The sequence below is a fragment of the Pelecanus crispus genome, chromosome 2, assembly GCF_030463565.1.
Source record: "Pelecanus crispus isolate bPelCri1 chromosome 2, bPelCri1.pri, whole genome shotgun sequence".
Classification (NCBI taxonomy): domain Eukaryota; kingdom Metazoa; phylum Chordata; class Aves; order Pelecaniformes; family Pelecanidae; genus Pelecanus; species Pelecanus crispus.
The window spans coordinates 129,454,990-129,475,043 of record NC_134644.1 but is presented as its reverse complement, the minus strand read 5'-3'; the positions used below and the strand labels follow the sequence as shown (position 1 = coordinate 129,475,043).

The following is a 20,054-nucleotide window of genomic DNA, read 5'->3' as shown; positions in this document are numbered from 1 at the left end:
TTGTGCAGAAGCAGCATCCTAGAAATATTGCACTACAGATGGAGGGAAATGCTTCCAGGTTTATGTTTCTGACCTTACACATGCATACAAATATCCACAAACTTAAGAGCCATATATAACATAAATGCACCATACCAGTACCGATTCACAACCTTCATCTCTCATCATCATGCACATCATGAGCTGTTTAACCATTATCCATCTTCCTAGCACTTATTATATCATTCCAATAATTTCAAAACATTGCCAGTTAAAAACAATACAGAGATTCAGCACCAGCTCTGCTTGTTCTAAGTATGTTAAGACCTTATGCAGTACCGGTTTTGCTATGTATGACTTGCTGCAAAGGCTTACACAGCACAGCATCTAATGCTGAAATAACATAGGGATATTATCAAGGTTCTGCCATTACTCACCCCTGTCTGAGTACTACCCTACTAACCAATATAAAAAGACATGCATTCTCTGGTGTTACCATGCTTTCATGGCCAAACATTTGATCTGCTACAGCTTCCTGGCAATAACCATTTGGAAATAAAAGTCACAAAATCATCAACTTTTGTTAAATTTGTTAAACATTTTCATTCTCTAAATACCTTCCTATTTGTCTCCTTAAAAATAATGCTTTACAAGAACTTTTGTTTAAAAAGTCATGTTGAAGACTGTTTACAAAATATACCAAACATAAATTCTGTACTTTTTCAGAGAACAGTTCTGAGGAAGAGGGAGATCATAATGACATGGAGAGAGAAATGGTACACCAATAGTGTTTGTTTAACACTTCTTGAAGAATCGCAAGACTTAATGCACCTTGCTTTAAGGACCATGTCAAAACACAGCATACTAATCTTCTACCCACCTCTTTGTTCTTTGGAAATCTTAGAAATGACCACTGGAATATTATGTTCTGCTCCACCCTGAAAACAGAATAATTGGCAATTTTGTCAGTCAGTGGAAATACCTTTTTGCTTAAAATTGTATTTTACCATTTTTCTAACTGCAGTTTTCAGAGAGATTGAGAAAATAACTCTGATTCTGTATGTCGTCTTTTTTTTTTTTAATAAATATTTGATTGGGTTTAATTCCTTATTGCTTCTCATAAAGAAGTTCTCAGTTGCCATCATCAGCTCAGGAAGTGAATTGAATGTCGTTCAAAACTCTACAAGACTTAAAGAAAAAGGACATCAGTTTCTGTGAATTCTGGGGAGCTTAATGTATGAAATTGTGTCCTGCAAAAGCAAAATGGCTATCACACTACAATGGCAGCCATGCTGTGACCACTTAGTTTTCATGCTGGCAAGAAACAGGTAAACAAAAACCCAAGAAAAGCAAGTTTGGACTTCTCGTCTCAAAAGCAGCCTTTATTTGTTTCCATCTCTGTCACACAAGCACAAAGAGTGAGTAAAACAGTGGGATAAGTAACAAGGAGCAGAAAAAGAAACATTAAGAAATGCAACATTAGGTGTTCAATAAATAGGGGAAAATAAAGGAAAGCTGGACGGTAATTCAACAGTTCAACAGCAATTCAATGCTGTTGCTTTATTCAATTTATCCTGTTGGGACTGGAAATGTTCATAGTGCTGAAAAATAAAGTATTAAAAAGAAACCTTAAATAAAAAGGAAACTCAAAGGAAGAAAAAGGCAAATATACACAGACACACAACTATTTTTTCCTCTGTAGAGAGCATCAAAGTGTAAGCCTGAAGGTAACATGTACAAATTCAGATCATTAGAAATGTCATTCTGCCATGCTGTTATTTGGCCTAGGAATCCTGGTTAAGGGTTTGCTTACTCTTCTCTTCAGCAGCCAGATTTTTCTTTGGAAACAATGGCTCTTTTAGGTCTAGGCATCCAATGTCAAGGTGTGAAAAGGACTGACATGGGTATTTTGATGGTCTAAGCAACAGTACGTACCCCTTCTTCATGCAATAACCAATCGTTTGAAACTGAACAGATTCCTGCACTCAACAGCTATTTCTGTCATGGAATAAAGATGAATTACTTGTGAAACCGTAGAATTTTAAATAGGATTAAATTTCCTTCTGCTAGTTGCTATCAATGCAAATGGTCCTAAAAACACTGAGTTAATAGGGATGTCAGTAATACTACAACAATAATATGTCTATTGGCATTGCACAAGATGAGCATTGACAAGCACAGAACCTATTGATATTTGCAGCGTGGACTGAGTATTCACTCCACAAAGACCATGAGGCTACCTTCATTTCAGTCAGGCTTAGAGATATATTCAGACTAAATAAATCATAGCATTATAACTTGTTGAGTATCTTTCAAAGGTTTTCACCAGAGGAACAGCAACAGTAAAAGTTGGCTTCACTTAAGTTAATCAGTTCAAGCTCAGTAAATTTATAAGACTTAACCTACACCCTCCAGATTTTTCCTTAGTCACATGCACATTTAATTTCTTCCAAATTTTTTAAAACAAAGAGAAAAATAATTGTGTCAGTTCCCTTCTTAAGCCTCCAGTGCTACATAGAGATTGCACTATCCAGGACATTTGAAGCTCAGCAAAGGAGTGTAGGGTTTAAAGCTCATCATGGGTCCTTTTTTCTCAGTAAAACGGCCTCCCTCCCTCCTTAGACTCAGTTCTCCAGTAAAGAGGGAAATTACTGTTATTACTAAGCCAGCTTGCAATGCATACAACATGATTATTCCTGTCTCACTCACTGTATCTACCTAAATCCATTTACACTGCAGAAGCATTCAGTAATGTCCTACTTAAGAAAATGATCTCCTCTCACTGCATCCCAGTCTGGCCAGTATGAAGGATTCCTTTTAAATTAGTCACAGGAGGTGTTGCCTGCTGTTCTAAGAAACAAAAATTCAAAATAAGAGAAAATAGCTCACCACCTATCTATACCCAGTCATCATTAGCAATTTGCAGTAAGCTAAAAAAGGTGTATATATTCTGCAACATCTTGTTGACTACTACTTCAGACTGATGCTGCAGCCTTGCTTCCTGCATCCCCCATACTTGATTCTCTGTCCTGTAGAAGAAAAAGTGTGTGTGTGTCTAAATTCTGGGTTTACAGGCTCAGGAGATACTCTACTATGGAAACCTCTGGGAACAGAGGTCACTTTTCCATCATTTTAAATATTCCCTCCCTCTAGTGTGGACACGTAGTTATAACCTCAGACCACAGGAGAGAACAAAAATATCTCAAGTAATGGTGTTGAAGTCGTAATGGCTTAGACCTCTACCAGACTCTAACACCGATATTTGTAATGCAAATTTTCTTTGTCATTTTTCCTTAAGTAGGCAAGGATGAGCCTGGAATAAAGGTAGCTGCCCACCTGCTGTGGTGGTCCTGCTAGAAGAGGCAGAGGAAGCTCTAATCACTGGCAGCTGTTTGAAGCTCACTGCCCTGGATGTTGGCCATTACTGGTGGGAGGTCACCCACACCTCTTTTCAAAGTGTCGCATGATACAGTTCTAAAGATTTTTTCTTATTCCAGTTTTTATGTATGAATTTTTTTCCTGAAGTTTTAGTCATACGAAAAATAGGGCAACTGAAACAGTTTTTGTGTTTGGCTCCAAGTATAATAAGAAAATTACTATTTTGTTTTTCTAAGCAGAGACAGTCTATAAAAAATTAGACCAATTGTTGGACTTCAGCATCCTCAGAGTTAGACAATGTAGGGGTCATTTTTATTTCATACTAAAAGGCAACATTTATTCCACTAATTCAAATGGGCCTGTTTGGTTTAGCTTTAGGGTCTAGTGGCACAGTATGGCTCATGTCTATGAGGATAAACTATCTTCCCAACTAGAAAAAGGGTGACTTTATACTTGTTGCCTATTAGAAGCAGTCCAGGTAAAGCTCGGAACTGTGTTCACAGATTGTCTTAGAGAATACTAGTTGGTGTAAGCCAAAACTGTGCCAGGAATCGTGCTAGTGATTAAACAATATGGACAATAATGTGCTAATGTTAACTGGCACTTTTACACTTTTCTTTTTGATCCAATAGCGTAGCTGGAACCAAAATACCACTACTAAAATGCATTCAACACCAACTTCTGCAAGTACACAAGCCTTTAAAGATGAAAAGATAAATTTTTAAACTAAAAGCTACATGATTTATCTACTAATTCAAGTTTTCTAGCCTTTTTATTTTTTGTTTCAATATGAAACAGAGAAAATGTGTTAATAAAAAAATATCACAGAATGAATGAAGAGGAAGAGAATCATCTAAGTATGTACATAAGTGTGAGCAGGACAGATGTACATGCTTGTTTTAGAGATTTTTGTATTGACTCAAACTGTCAAAAGTCAAACTGAATCACAGCAGATCTGCGATGCTGTTCATAATTTAAAAAGAATGATCAAAACAGAGGCAGAAAAATGGCACTGTACAGAGTCTTGGTAGCCAGGAGTCAGACTATAACTGCAAACCTTAATTTATTTAATATACTATCAATTTTATTGTCTATTTCTGCAAGAACACTACACTGTAATTATTGAGAAACATGACATTCTTTCAGAAGTCATACACTTAGCAGCCTCTTGTGTCAAATCTCTGCATCTCAAACTTATCAGAGGTACAATAAATGACTCAAATACTACACTATGCTTATCAATTTCTACATCTAACTCCATGGATATTCCTTCATAGACAGAGGTTTATTATTGAGCGTTCTAAAGGGGCTGCAGAAATTAGAAAATAATTCCTTCTGAAGAGTATAAAACAAATCAGTTCTGCTTCAAAATCAATCATACTTTTACCATTAACTTCAGTAAAATGAAGTACAGCAAAACACCCTTCTAAGCTGAATTCACAATCTGTTTTGGCACTTTTAAATACTTTTGCAGCTTCCAAGAATTTTCTTCAGAACAATGGATATCTTGCTCTAAAATTTTAATATCTTGGTCCACTAATTTAAGAAAGACCATTGCACATGATTCACTATTTATTTTACATGTCTTAACATATTATATTTTATACAATGTACCTCATACTTAAATAATGGGATCTTGAGCTTGTCTGCGATTTTAATTCTAAATTTTGATTCTAAAATTTAATTCTAAAAAATAACCCATTGTAAAGTATAACTAAAAAATCAGTTTAGTGACTTTTGATGTGATTTGCTCTCCAAACCTCAAAAGTTCTTACTGTAGCCAGTTATTTCTTAGCACCAGCTAAATAAAACCTCATTCACCCATATACTTGATTTTACACTGACATGCATTACTTCGTCATTATTCAGTGAACTGCAGCCTATAATGATATTGGAGGAAAATAATTTGTGTGCTGTTGACTAAACTCATAAGAAACTTTGGCCACAAAATAGCAATTAGTTTTCCTTGAATAGAGGTCTTCAGTGGGTCCACAAGACAACAGCAAGTGTAACAAGACATATTTTAAGAACTAGTATTTCTATTCAGTAATATTCTTATCAATGACAACACAAATGCACATTAATCCCTCTTCCGAGACACTTCTTAGAAGGTCAGTACTAGCAGATGTTCACAGGAAAGTCTATACTTACACTTTATATGCATAATTTAAGCCTCTCTTCATTCATGTGAAGTACACTTAACTTTTTCCATTGCTATCTTGAGACTGAGGACTGCTGTGTTCAGAAGAAAAAACTAATGTTGTGTTGTCAACACTGAGATTCAAAGCTAAGGTAAGGTTTTCAAAATCATAGATTATGATGACAAAAATGATTAACCCTTCCTCCCTCTCCTCATCCCTTCCTCCCTCAAAAAGGATCACCTACAGTTACATATGTTCTTAAATCTTACTGAAGAAAGCAAAAATATGGTAAACATGATAAATTGCTGCCTTTGCTTGATCTGCAGCAAAATAAACAGTATCAGAAAGCAATAACACTTTCTGTCCTACTAATGAATTGCAGTGAACTAATGTGATACTCTTTGTAGGAGAATTGATGATGAACTTATTGGCTGTTCCACATGCCTGCCACTGTAATTTAGCATTCATTAATAACCACTTAAATTAGACCGCTGTTAAACAAAAGTACAGTCTGTGCAGTTGCAAACAATTTTCAACTCTCATATCAAATCTTATGACAGAGTTGCTCAGCTTGAATCTTAAGGGAATGATCTTTCCGTTGCCGTCCATTCCATAGGGCAGGGTAGTTGCTGGTTGCCTACTGTGACAGTATCTAACACCCTAGAATATGTTTGCCCTGTTGTTTCTAGTCCTCTAAAATATAGTTTGTCCTCATTAAAAGTAACATTAACTGTATACAAAGACACTTTTTGTGTAACATAGAATAATAGCTAGAAAAAATCATCCTACCTTTATACTTAAACCAAATCCTCCTACAGTCTGTCTTCTAATTGTTACTGTTCTTTCCTGGAAAAAAAAAAAAAAAATCAAGTTTTGTTAGATTTAATGTTTTCTGCCGTAATGTCTATATTTTCACTTCAATAAGTTGTTTCTGTGCTTCCATCCTACATTGATATTTCTTGTTTTGATAAACCTGTGAGTTCCTGAATGCAAAAACCCCATGAAACCTCTGCTGCAGAGGACAAAGACAAAGTCTGGAAAACAAGCAGAGGCCCTGTCTTAGACAAAAATTAATTTGTTCAATTCATACCATACTAGCAAGTACTGCGATGCAATAAAAACATACTATAGAGTTTAACAGTTAGTGCACAACACCTGAATTTCAGAGGTCTTAACCTGAACCAGTCCTGAATTGGTCCCATATGCAGATTGAGCACTACACGCTGAAGTACATAAACTACACTCCTGTAGCACGTTTTCCTATTTAGTTTCATTCAAAAGGAATACAGCTTGTGTACTCCAAGACCACTCAGTGAAGTGAACCAAAGCATGATAAGTGCACATGATCCAGAAATTCATTTCAAAGCACAGTCCTGATCCCAATTTAAAAACTAATACAAACACAGCCACTGTTGACCTCAGAGCTATGGTTTAAAAATTGTAACCAATGATTTAAAGGGTGTTGTACAGATGGAAATACTGAAGCAGCCCATTTTTTTCCTTTTTTTGCTCATCCTAAAATTTGTTCTGTAAAAACTGTAGACTAGTATCTGTCTTAGATATGAACATTTACAAAAAAAGACTTTTTTTTCTAGTCTGTCTTGTTGACTTTATTCCGAAAGATCATTTAGAATTATTCAATTAGGTTAGTGTTAAAAAATCTTAGCAGCAGGTATACCATATGTCCAGATACAAATATACAGAATATATAGATTTTTTTAATGCTCTCTACATGTGGTCTAGATTTTATACCTATTGCATTATATACATTGCATAGCATAAGTCTGCATATATATTTTATCTATATATGTTCATGTATTTCAGCACAATCAGCATAGATTGCCAGTGTCAGTCAGATTTGACTAATTTTCTCATCAGAAACCAGTGACAGAGAGGATGAAATATCTACAGAGCTATTTTTTTCCTCCTTACTTTATATACAGAAAGGAAAAGAAAGGATGTAGGGCTATCACACAGGAGTTTTGGAAAACTGATATTGCTGAATTTGGGGGAAAATCCAGTTGCCTTCTTTCTTTTTCACATTTGTGACAAGTATGAATTGTGTAACTGCAGAAAGAGCAAGCATAAAGTAGTCCAATGTTTTGGATGGCAAGACAAAATGGATTTCCTAAAATGAGATTTTCCATTTATTTATTTAGGCTAATGCTTGTAAATGTTTAATCTAAGAAAGAGGTACACAATTTTGCCTTTAAATGGCCAAACATTTCAAATTATTTTTTAACATTTGAAATGCATGAAAAAAATATACTGTTATATTTGTAACCCACAAATGAATGCGTGACATGGCAATAGAGGAATATGCAGCTATCCTGTTTCATCCATGTGCTTCTGCGCTGTTCAGAGGGACCAGAAGAGTCCTCTTGGCTCTCAACTCACATGTCCTAGGAACAAACTTTCATAATGAAGTTCCCAGAAACTGGGTTCAGCCCACAAAGTTATTTCACTTCAGGCCACAAACTGTAGTTAGAAAACCTTTTGTCTGCCAGGAGGTTTCAGCTGCAGGTAACGTTGCAGACGATATATTCAGGATAAACCAACATAGGCCACAGTCTGATGTGTGGTCTAAGCTGACCACAACATGAACAAACATGAAACATTCAGCTGTGGCTCCACCGGTAGCTGTATTTTTCCTGCTAACTGCACCTCATCCCCCAGCTCCAGCTTGTGTTGAACATTTAATTAGGAACAGAAGCTTGACTTGTACACTCTAGTCAATACATTCTAGTAGTTTTGTTATACATGCTCAAATCAAATAGAAAATACTTGTGTGACCTGAGAAGATGTTTAAAAATAGTAACCTTCTAATAAACTGGCTCGATAGCATTACATTAACCATAAACGGAATAAAGAATATCACACTTTACAATTAAATTTCAAATGAAGTGGTATGCTCAGTGAAAAACATAAATCTTCATTAAAATTTGTAGTTCATGATACGTCAGTAGTCACTGTAAAGTTTAAATAGCGGCATCTGAATATATTCTAAGCTGGAGCTACGCTTTTAAAAAGCCTAATAGAACGCTGTCCTGCAGAATATTTCTATCCCTGTTGTTGTTTTTCTTAGCACAACACACACAAGTACCCATATAAAAGAGTCAATAAAATATTATTTCTGGTTTTCACTCAAGCAAAGGCAGAGTCAAGCCAGCCCTGAAAACACATGATTTGGGGTCTTTTGCGAGCTTACCAGTGCTGTCTGACAGGAAACTAGAGACATTTGACACTGGAATTCAGCATTACTTTTTAAGAGAAAGAAATGCATGCTTCAGAAATACTTTGCTAGCATAGCAGACTACTAAATAGACAAAACCATGTAAAAGTAAGCAAAGGGAAGAGAAAAATTTCAAGCAACTGTAATTTGTCAGCACAACATAATTTATTTTTTCTAGGTTCTTTTCTCTCTCCACTGAGAGTAGATATTAAATATTTCAGGTCTGGAGTGTTACTGAACTGAATTGAACTTTGAAAACATACTGCAAACTAGGTCCACTCGAGTGATGTGCCACGTGTAATGAAGGCATTGCATTGTATTTAACCTAGGCTAATTCAACACACTTCGTTTTACAGTAAAGAAATATTACTTTGGTATATCTTAAGTGTAAAGACTTACATATTCTTCACAGCATGATAGCTAACAATTGCAAACATGCAGACAATTAATGATCTTCAAAAATAAAAATCAGCATTATGTACGAGTTATATATTTCATTAGTAAACCATCAATAATCCCCTAGTCTGTGATTGCAAACCTCACATAAACAATATAGTGAAACAGCTTTTCCAGAACTGTCAGAAGCATCACACATTTCATACAACAGAATTTTGGCTTAGGATCAGACTCCAGCTCTGATCAGCTCCTCTTTTTTTACCCAGTAGTTTGGAAGACTCATAGGACTTATCTAACCACAGTTAATCCATCTAAAACTGAGCCACTGGCCAAGGCAAGTTTTTTCCTGTAATCAGTAACGAAAAATAAATACATTCAATACAGGTGAGCCAAAGCAGGTGCCCAAGCTAGGTGATAATCATTTTCATCACCTATTTGCACAGGGTAGTTAGTATTCTGTGACTGAATTTGCAATGTTTTTGCGAATTCCAAAAGCAACTTCATCTCCAAGTTTACAAAATAAAACTTGATTCTGATGAAAAGTTACTTAGTTCAATATGAAGACTACACAAAATGTCCTGTGAGCTTGTAATTCCATTATCACATTTGTTATCTACATTACACCAAACAGAGGGAAAGTTAGAGCTCCTAGGATCCTTAAATGCAAGATTCAGGGCAGCGTTTTAGAAGCTGCTTCCTGGAAGAGAACAAAAGGAGTTATCGTTTTATTGAAAAACTCAAAGCTGCTGCCAAGCTGTCAGCATTTTCCATGCCTCTAACTCAGAAAATTCCTCATCCACACATATGTTCATTGACTGGAAAGGGGAGCTAAGAGTTTTGCCAGAAAAATTCTTCCTCAGAGCTATGCAGTGAAACAGAAGCAATACTTTTTAGGCTTTCATTAAAGAGGTATTAAAAAATCTCCTTAAAATCCATATGATCTTCTTGAGATCATGAACATCATCCTAAATGAGATTTGAAGTGAAGAATGACCACGTGAGCACACAGCAACAGTAAATAGTCAGGAAAGGAAAACAAGGAATCCTAGGTAATAATTACCTATTTACACTTAGTCAAGAGTTAATGTTATTTTTAACAGTTAAATCTTAGGGCACAGTAAAAACTCAAACATTTCATACTGACTGGTATGTGATGGAAAAGAGTTTATAATTGCTTAACTGACTCTTAACAATGACAATTAATTAGTAATACTTTCAAATTATTTATTCTGTATAATATAAAACAGTAATCTAATGTGATCTAATAATCTGACTCTATGAAAGTAATCAAATAACAGTTGAACAAAAAGACAAAGAAACTTCAAAACTCTTCATGAAACTGAGTTAACAGCATGTGAAACTTCAATATTCCATTACTCAAGCTTTTTACTAGGACATAAATATTACATTTTCAGTTTGGGACACTGGTGTGTCTCATTTTCATCTTACAGGAGTAAAGGTATGAAGAATTAATTTGTCTAGGTCCAGACAGAAAACAAGACCTCTCTTTTCACAGTAGACAGAACAGACACCAAGGTACTACACATACGGAAGAACATGGAAAAAAGCTGAATGGGTGCAGAACAAAATAGTAGGTGGGAAAAGAGGAATAGACATGGAGAGGAATCTACAATAGCACAGTGTCATGGAAAAATGTAGGGGGAAAAAAAAGGAGGAAAATGTTAGTATACATATTTTTTAAATGTATTAATGATATATAAAGATATAACCAATACATTGGCAGCAACTTCATAGATCAACCTGTTAACATTTGATGCCATAATATCTCCAAGGCCATACTCTCATGTAGTTTATCAGCTATTAGTAATCCCACTACATTTTGAAATAAGAAATGTCACAAGAATTTTTTTTTTTTTCATTGAATTATTTCAGACATTTTCAAGAAGGGATATTTTATATCCTCTTTTTGGTCATGCTTTGCTCTTTCTTGCTGGAATTTCTTTGGATTAATTGATGTGAGCAGTCAAACTTTACGCTCATTCTGAGTGTAAAGGACACAGGACACAGGTCAGCCACATTTCCAATTTGAATTAATAGTGTTAACAAGGTTTGCCAGCAGACTTGCTCATCTGTTAACAATTTCCCTTGTGTGACATTCAAAGCTTGTCTCCTTATTTCAGTTCTTCACACAACTGGAGAAGGTCGGCAGTAAGGGATGGCAGCAGAATACCTGGTCAATTGGAAATCCCCCTTCCTCTGCAGCCGTGCTGGAGACTGAGGACAGTAAACACAGCTGTGTTGCGTAGGCTGTTAACACTGACTGGAACAGGCAAGAGCACTCAACCCTTCGCTTGTTCTCACTTCAAAATGTTACCAGTCCTACAGTATATGCCTAAAAGAAGAAACATTCACCAAAATATCTACTTATAAAAATTCTACTGCTAGGATTGATTTATTTCAAAAGTACTGTGTTTCTTAATACAGAAATAAAAGAGAAAAAAACCACAAACCCAAAGTCAGTATGGATCTGAATTCCCACCAGTCTTTGTAACGAACACTCTTTGTATTTCCATGATAGCTATAGTTTCCAGCTGCCATTGGTCAATGCTTTGGGTTCTCCAAGTGTTTTCTGGTTTGCACTATTTAACATTTTTGTGTGGGAAAAACCTTCTTCCAATGAGAAAAAGCTATTCTGCTCTTTCAAATTTGGCTTTACAAATGGCAGTCCTGTGTTTGAACCTCAGTAGATTGCTATGCTTTTTATTTGTAAGTAGCTGCAGAAAAATAAGCTGGCTTAGCTTGTCCCTAAATAATCATATTTACATCTGTCAGTTCTAGATTGTCACTTAAAAGCTGTCCAGATTGACAGGGAAAAAAAAAAAAATTACCACCATCTGTTAGATATTTCATGACTTATGTGAAAAAATGGATTCACTCCACTGAATAGCTGACAGATACCAACATGATTAAAAAAAAAAAAAAAAAAAAAAAAAGAAATCACCATTCTTACTGGTAGCTTTGTGAAGGTAACAAGAATGGAAAGTGCTTGAAAGGTGACCTATCTGTTCATGTATTTGCAATTCTCTCCAGGACAAGGAGTTTCACTTTGGCACTGTTCATACCATTCAATCACACATCCAAATCAAAATAGTAAATAAATACAGAAATAAATACAATAAAAAAATAAATCAAACCCATATGTTTACTGTTTTAAGCTTTTCACTTTTTTCTTCATTTATGTTTCTACTCATTAACATTGCTAATGTTAATTTAACTTGGTTTACCTACACCAAAATATATGAAGAAAGCATTTTAAACTCTCAAAAGAGAATGATCCAATGATTTAAAATTCACTCTCAGGAAGTGAAACTCCAAAACTCTAAAAGGTGCAAGCAAGGGAAATGTAATACCTTCATCTGACTGCTCAGGCAAGTCACAGTTAAGTGATATATTCTGAATTTAAACTTATACTTAAAAATTAATAATACTTTTATCATTTAAATAAATAAATAAATAAATAAATAATTTAAAAAACCAAAACATGCTATTGTGCAAAGTTTATAAGTTGAAAAACTCTCTCTAACACAACTTATTTTTTTGTAATACCATGTGGGCTTTGTATAGAGTTATAGATCTGTCAACACAGTTGATTTCACAATAGCAAAAAGACAACTTTAAAAGTGAGACATAATATGTTCCTGTCTTTACAAGAGAAAGAAGAGTGATTGTGTGATTAATAATGTCAGAAATCAGGTCTGGCTACAGTTCAACAATTTAAGTCAGTGTTACTTTCTGGCCTTGGAAAACGTGTCTATTGATGAAGGTTTTTTCTCTAGCAAAAAAAACAATTACAGTCCACAGGTTACATTCAGATACATTTGTATCAACCTCAGTTAAATCCTTGGACAAATGCCAAATCCGAGAGCTGTTGCTCTGTAAATTCACAAAAATGTGCATTCACTTTTTATTAGTATTGAAATTATGAATGATCTTCACATCAATCTCCCAAAAAGATCCTTAATTAAAAAAGGTAAAAGAAATTATTAATGTTTAATTAAATCATGCAGTACTACACAGCAGCACAGAACTACATTACTTGAATGAAATGAGAATCATCTGTATGTTATCATCAGGTGAGTTAGCAGTATTTTGGAAAATCTGTGACTCCTTAACAGAACCTTTAAGAAAATTATGTAAAAATGCAAACTGTCCTGGTAGCTGAACTTACCAATTTGCCAGCTGCTCACAGTTTATTTTCAGTCTTTTAGAAAAAACGTAGCTGATTCAAATAATCCATCTTGTCAGATGGTACATTGTCATATCCTTGGTTTATGGATCTCACATACACATACAGTCTATTAGAAAAATCTCTGAGTACAATCAGCAAACAAATAAAATCTATTAAAGAAAAGAAGAAAAAAAAACATGGCTCCCTAGACAGATAAACTGCTTTTCTTGATAAAACACAAAAATCCTTTTACTTGAATTTCAGATGTTCATGAAAGGTGATAGAAAGTATAAGGATTAACTCTAAAATAAAAATTTTGATTCTGGAATTGCAAGGATTAAACCTTTTCCTAGGAATAAATCTACTGAACAGACATATTTCAGATCAGACACAGCATATCTTAGGCTATCCCTCCTCCCATCATAATTTCCGCAAGGTCAGTATTAGGCTATCCTTGTTAGTCCAGTCTATTGACCTACACATCTAAAAAGACTGGGAGTTGCCTTATTGCACATTGTAATCTGGAACACCATATAGCAAACTTTTCTGAGCATAATTTCATGTGATTCAATAAATATGTTTAAAAGGAAATATAAAGTAAAGATCTTCTATATTTCTGCCATCAATACTGAAGTTCCTACATGGTTTCATTCAGCTGTTTTCAGGGCGTTTCTTTTTCAGATGAAAAGAGTAAAAATCCTAACTGTTCTGTACTACAATAAACTGTCATGGAGATTTATGACTATTATAATTATAAGAAAGCTGTCTGTTGGCAATATCACAATTACAAAAAACATATTCTGTGAGGGTCCAGTACTTTAGGGGAGAAAAAGTGTACCTGACTAAACAGTCAATGGTCTTATCTTGCAATTTTCCCACAGAGAGACTCATGGATATCTTCAGAACATAAGCTACTCCAACTCAGGTATACACTTGCCAGATTATAAAGCCTCTCTACAGGCAAGGATTTCATTTGGATTAGTAAAGACACTGCCTTCTAGGCTTTAAGTTTCACAAAATGTTCTCATCTCACTTTTGGTCATTTGCACTGGAGTTCATATCTACATCAGATATCCACTAGCAACATAATGCAGAACCCACTATGTTTCTATCTCTTGGAAGGCAAGTCTTTCTTGTTGCACACATAAAGAAATCTCTGTAATAGTTATTGATGCAACTGATGCTCAAATTTAGATCTAATCTGTGATTGTTTGAATGCCCTTTGATGCTTTATGGAATCGCTACAGGTACAATTGCTGCAGGACCCTCATTAATACTATCATTTTGTTCAGCCTACTAAAGAAACAGATGCTTTTTTTTTTAGTGTTTAACACTGCTTACGTTGCTTATAATCTTGTATGCATTTTATTCTCTTAATCCAAGCTGTATACAATGAAAGAAGAAACAAGGTTCCTTTGCACCTCTTTAGTTTTGGGAAACTAGAACTGGTTTCCACCAAAAAGGAATTAAGAAATAAGTTAACTAAATTAAGAACTAGACCCTTATCCCACGTACTCACATTAAGCAGTACCTCATTCCTAAGGAGCCATTGATTTCATTTAGATTATTCCGCAGGATGCAGATCAGGATACTGCTGGAACGTTAAGTGCCTGTTTAAAGTCTGTCCTACACAGAGGAGCATGCAAATTGATTCAGACCCAACAAACAGAAGAGATACTGTTCTGAACAAGGAACATAGTAATAGCCTTTCGTTCCTTAACAGTGCAGAAGTGATTAAGTAAAACCTTATAATCAAATGATTTGAAGATTATTTATTAAAACAGATTAAAAAGAACTTTTATTGTAGCTACTTGTCTGTAAAATTTAGCCATGCTATTGTTTCTCAGTTACAAATTTTACTTTTCTTGTTTAGAGTTTATTCTATGAGGCATTCAATGTCAGCTGCTAATGAAAACATTTGCTCTTGCTCTGTAGAATGCATGTAAAAGAAAAATAGATGTGGTCAGTCACCTAGAATGACAGAAAGAACAAAACAAAATCAGCCAAGCAAAGTAGAAGATAAGAAAAACAAAAAACAAACAAAAAAGAAACCTAATAAATCAAGAATAAAAATGAGGAAAAAAATGCAAAAAAAAAGGATGCCTGTGGGACTTGTCTGATCATGCTATACAATCAAAGCACATGATTCCAGATGATTTAAATGACCTGTGACAAAAGGACTGTTAACTGTCTGTGAAATGCCAATCATCCTTAGTTGGAATGAACCTACTGATTCAAGACCTAGTCTTAATCCCAGAGGAAATCAGGGTAAAGTGCTCAAAAGTCACCAGCTTAATAAGGTCACTTCCAAGAGAAAAGAAACTCCTCATCACCACACTAATATCAATCAGTTAAATAGTTATGCATTCAATACGTAAATAAGATAGGGGGAGTGTAATTGGTGAAGCAAATAATCCACTATTTTTTACAGTGCCATTGCAAAACTAAAGTGGGCAAAACTGTAAGAGAAAGCCTTGCTGTGAAAAGGAAAAAAAAAATGCATTTCATGAAGACAGAATCATTTAAATAACAAGTTCAGCAGAAGTAATAGATATTACAGCACAATAATGAAAGTAATATTTTTGAGTGATAAAATCTTTTAATAAATAATGCCAGAATGGGGTTGGTGGAGTAACGGTGCCACAGTGTGTGTTGCTAATTGAACAACTATATCCTGAGCTTAAACTCATTTCTTTCTATCTGGGTCACTAGGTGTCCTGTATGTCGAGGAACAGTGCAGTCTGATTGGTAAAAGGAGCGTTTATATTCCATATAAAGCACACAGACCTGAATTAGTAAATTGTATTTGTACAGCATGAAACTGTCAAGAGCTAATGTCAGATTTGTCATGCAAATAAACCCAGCCTGTATGGAGACAGTGTAGGCAGTGTGTTCCTCTTGTTTCAGGGAAAAACTCAGAACCATTCACCTTGAGATGTTCAGAAGAGTGAGATGGATTCTTCTATACATTTTCCATTAATCTTCCACACTGTTAGCACTGCTAACATTCTACCAAATTTCTGGTTTCTGCTTTGTATCTTTTTATTATACTTGTATTTAGAGATACAGGGATGTGGCAACAGCAGCAATTAATTGATAAAACAGACAGACATAATAGCAGTCACATAACATTTGCATAAACAGATATTACACTACTATGCCTTACAAGATTTAACATGAAATCCTATGATAATTTTATTTAGCTCAAAGGGAGAGCAGAATGTTTATGGTACTTTCCCATAAATCTTAAAAGTATCTCTACAAAATATAATTACAGTATCTATAAAAATGTCTATAGAAATGAATAGTAAATGGTTTCTATTATTTTTAGCTATCTTCTAGAATTAAATAAAAAATTAGCATTACAATAGTTCCAAAACCTACCATATTATCCTATATTACATTTTACAGATCTTCCAAACAATTGTCTGCAAAGCTCAGTTTCTTATCCACAAAATTCAATATGATGCTTAAATAAGAAATCCGACACATCATGTAGAAGAAGTAATGCATAAATCACACTATTGCGCTGTTCCAGCTGAAGTCCCTCTTTATTAACATGATGTGCTGGCAAAACTAGTGAACCTCGCAGAATGGACTGGCAGCATACATGTAAGTCTGGTGTTGTGCTACCATATGAAGCAACCAGAGCAACAGGGGATAGCAGATAATTCCTCTACCAGCAAAGCCCTGCCATAATAGTTAGCCTTCAACTGTCTTATCAACTCCACAGACAACACTCAGATATATAAGTACATTGAGGTATCTGTATTCAGTGCAAAAATTACTGCTTGTGCCTTTCCTACTGCATTCAGTGGCTCCAATATTCATGGGTGAGTGCAGAGAAACAATACTGTAGTCATGCATATAACTTATTCATTATCTTATTGCTGCTTCTTAGAGGAGTACCGCTAAGATTTACTCTTAAAAGTTGATATATTAAAATACACTTAGTGTTAACAGTATAATACGAAATATCAAACTGTGGGAGTAAATGCATACATACGCATGTGCGTGCAAGCACACACACACATACACACAGAGTATTTTTGCTTTGTATGAAGTACATCTTAAAGAAAAAATAAAAACTACTTACACCAGAATAGAAAGGCTCACCAGACACACAGATCACATCCTGCTCCTGGATCATCAAAATATCTTTGGCTAAGTGCAGTCGCACTTTGAAAGGCTCCTGGTTACCATCCTGCAGCAAACAAATCCCTGTCTTTGTCTTCAAAGGAAGGAATAAAGAAAAAAAGTTTTCTCAGTTAGCACTTTGCATTGCTAGAAGCAGTATTTTGAAACAGAATAGTGGAGAGATAGGTGCAGTTACGATAAATACATCAATAAATATCCAAAACTATTACCAATGATGGCTATATTTATTTACTGTGCTCAGACTACAAGAGAATGATGGTTACAGTAGCAACTAGTGAAGGTAGATTTTGCAATAATAAGGCACTATTCTGCCTGTGATGAATTTGTGAAACTCCTTTCAAATTGCTTCAGAGCACCTGTGCTCTTACTTTCCATCTTTGTATTAAATGATGACACCTCACTTGGACATGAAACAAAAGCTGATGTCCCACATATTGCACCAGTTTTGACACAGAAATGCATACAATAACACCTCCAAATCAGCCAGATGTGAGTACTGACAGCCTACATGAACCTGTTGTGGGCTTTTCCTGATCTGTGGGCACAACACTGACTTATGCTTTTATGTTCCTTTTCAAATGAGGATGCTGAAGTTAAGAATAAGAGAAAAGAGATCAAAGAATGCAGCTCCCTCTAGTAACTTACTCCTTGTTCCACTTCTGTATTTTACATTTATGGTTAGAGATCAGGAATTCTGTAGGATTCTTCAGTATAAAATAAGTGACTTTCCAACAATTTAACAGTGTCTTTGTGGTAGCACCTATTCGTGTGACTTTTTTGGGCATTATACATAAGAGGTTTGAGCAGTGAAAATGTCTGCACATGTAAGCACCTGCAGTATGTAATATTTTTTCGCTGAAGGCTGTGTTGAAAATAGTGCTCTTTATAACACTTCATAAATGGACAAAGTCAGGTTGGTAAAGCATTTTTGGTATGAGAAATTTGCTTACAACAGTCTAAAAATTTAGACTTACAACATGTAGTTTACCAATATTAGATACCTATACCTATTTGCATAGATACAGATATATATGTATGCACATATGTATCTCAGAAGAAAATTCATATAAAGAAAGTATTGAAAGTCTTGGACTCATCAGTGTCAATAATAAAACTTCCATTGTCTTCATTCAGGTCAGATTTCAATACACTGTCTTTAAAAAGTTGGCTTGAGAGGAGATCAAGGAAACAAAAGTCTTGCTGTGAACTTTAACTGCCAAGGTTGACCTGGCTGAATCTGAGGGGTCTTTCTCAGAGAAGGGTTTAAAAGAGGATTTAGAAGATCTCCCCATAATGTGCCCTGATACCTTACATCCATAGCATGGAGAGAACAAACACAAATATGGAACTGACAGTAGGCAACTGGCAGAAGAAAAGTTTAAATTGCTCTCAAGGGGTTTTAAAAGAGGTGGTAAGGTCGAGGACAACCTTTAAATAGCTGTATATAATGTTCTCCACTGAAAAGCTGTTCTGTTACTTCTGTTCCATGCTCAACACAAACTTAGAAAATTGTTTTCACTTGGACACCAGCAGCAAATGCGTATAACTTGGCCATAACTTTGAAAGTGGCTCTGATGTTGGTTTTATTCTTTTTAAAGTAAGAAGAAGAAAAAATTAAGAGTTCCATGCACTGCACTCATGCTGAGGTCAGTGGAAGCGCTGGTCAGAAGACATCATACAGCCTTGTTCTAATATTTAGGTGTCTTTTTTTAAGCAGGATGAGAGAGAAACTGATTGACATGGACAGACAAATCAAAAAAAAGGATCACAAAAGGAGTTAGGTTTTCAGTACCATTGAAAAATTCCCTCTCATGTCATACCTAAAATGTTACAACATTAAAATAAAGAGAATGTAAAATAGGTAAACTTCCCTGGTCCTCTCCTTGTAACTTCTGCTTTACAGACTGAGACAACTCCTCTTTCCATGGAGTTGTGAAGTAAGCAGTAAGTGGCAATGGAAGTTGAACAAAGCGGGCTGTAAATAACTATGGTCAAATAAAAGGGGCTGACCTACAAACATCTACCACTTATAAAATGGCTTTCTGCTGCAGAAAGGTTTGCAGACGTGCCTTTCCTCCTCCCTGGGTAACTAGCAATGGAAAAAATTCTGCTTCTGATACACTGGTTATAGTAACTCTGCCTTACTTGACTGCACATTTCTGATTTGGTCAATACCCTTATAAAATCTCCAAAGAGTCTTTCTGGAAAAGCTGAGGGTTTCTTTGTGGGAATTAGAGGCACATAACCATAGCAGACACACTTAGCCATCAGAATAAAATTAAAATTCAAGTCAGTTTCTCAATGAATGTGGGCTGAGCTTATTCAGTCTGAACAAGGAAACCAAGCTTGGGAACAGCAAAATATTTTGGCCCTTGGAAAGATTGATCGCACACACTCAGGGATCTTATTTACATCAGACACTCTAAAATGTAATGAACCACTTTACTGTTGTTGAGCTTTATGAAAGCTGGTTTATGATACAGTTCAAAATTAAATCTTCAATTATACTGCCTCCTTCCCTCTCCTACCTGAGAGAAGCATTAACAACCACGTAAAGGAGAAGAATGTAGTTCAGTTTCATT

At 35.2% G+C, this 20,054-nt stretch overlaps 1 protein-coding gene across 1 annotated transcript in view; it reads right to left on the bottom strand.

Moving 5' to 3' along the window:
* Window positions 1-19,740, bottom strand: part of SNTG1 (syntrophin gamma 1) — a 155,227-nt gene extending 135,487 nt beyond the window's left edge. Inside the window, exons 1-4 of the mRNA XM_075705063.1 lie at window positions 19,618-19,740; window positions 17,411-17,545; window positions 6,288-6,344; window positions 860-917 (exon numbers count right to left, since the gene is read on the bottom strand). Of these exons, the coding sequence (XP_075561178.1) occupies window positions 860-917; window positions 6,288-6,344; window positions 17,411-17,545; window positions 19,618-19,740 (373 nt within the window). The remainder of the gene's footprint in view (window positions 1-859; window positions 918-6,287; window positions 6,345-17,410; window positions 17,546-19,617) is intronic.
* Window positions 19,741-20,054: the final 314 nt, after the last annotated feature.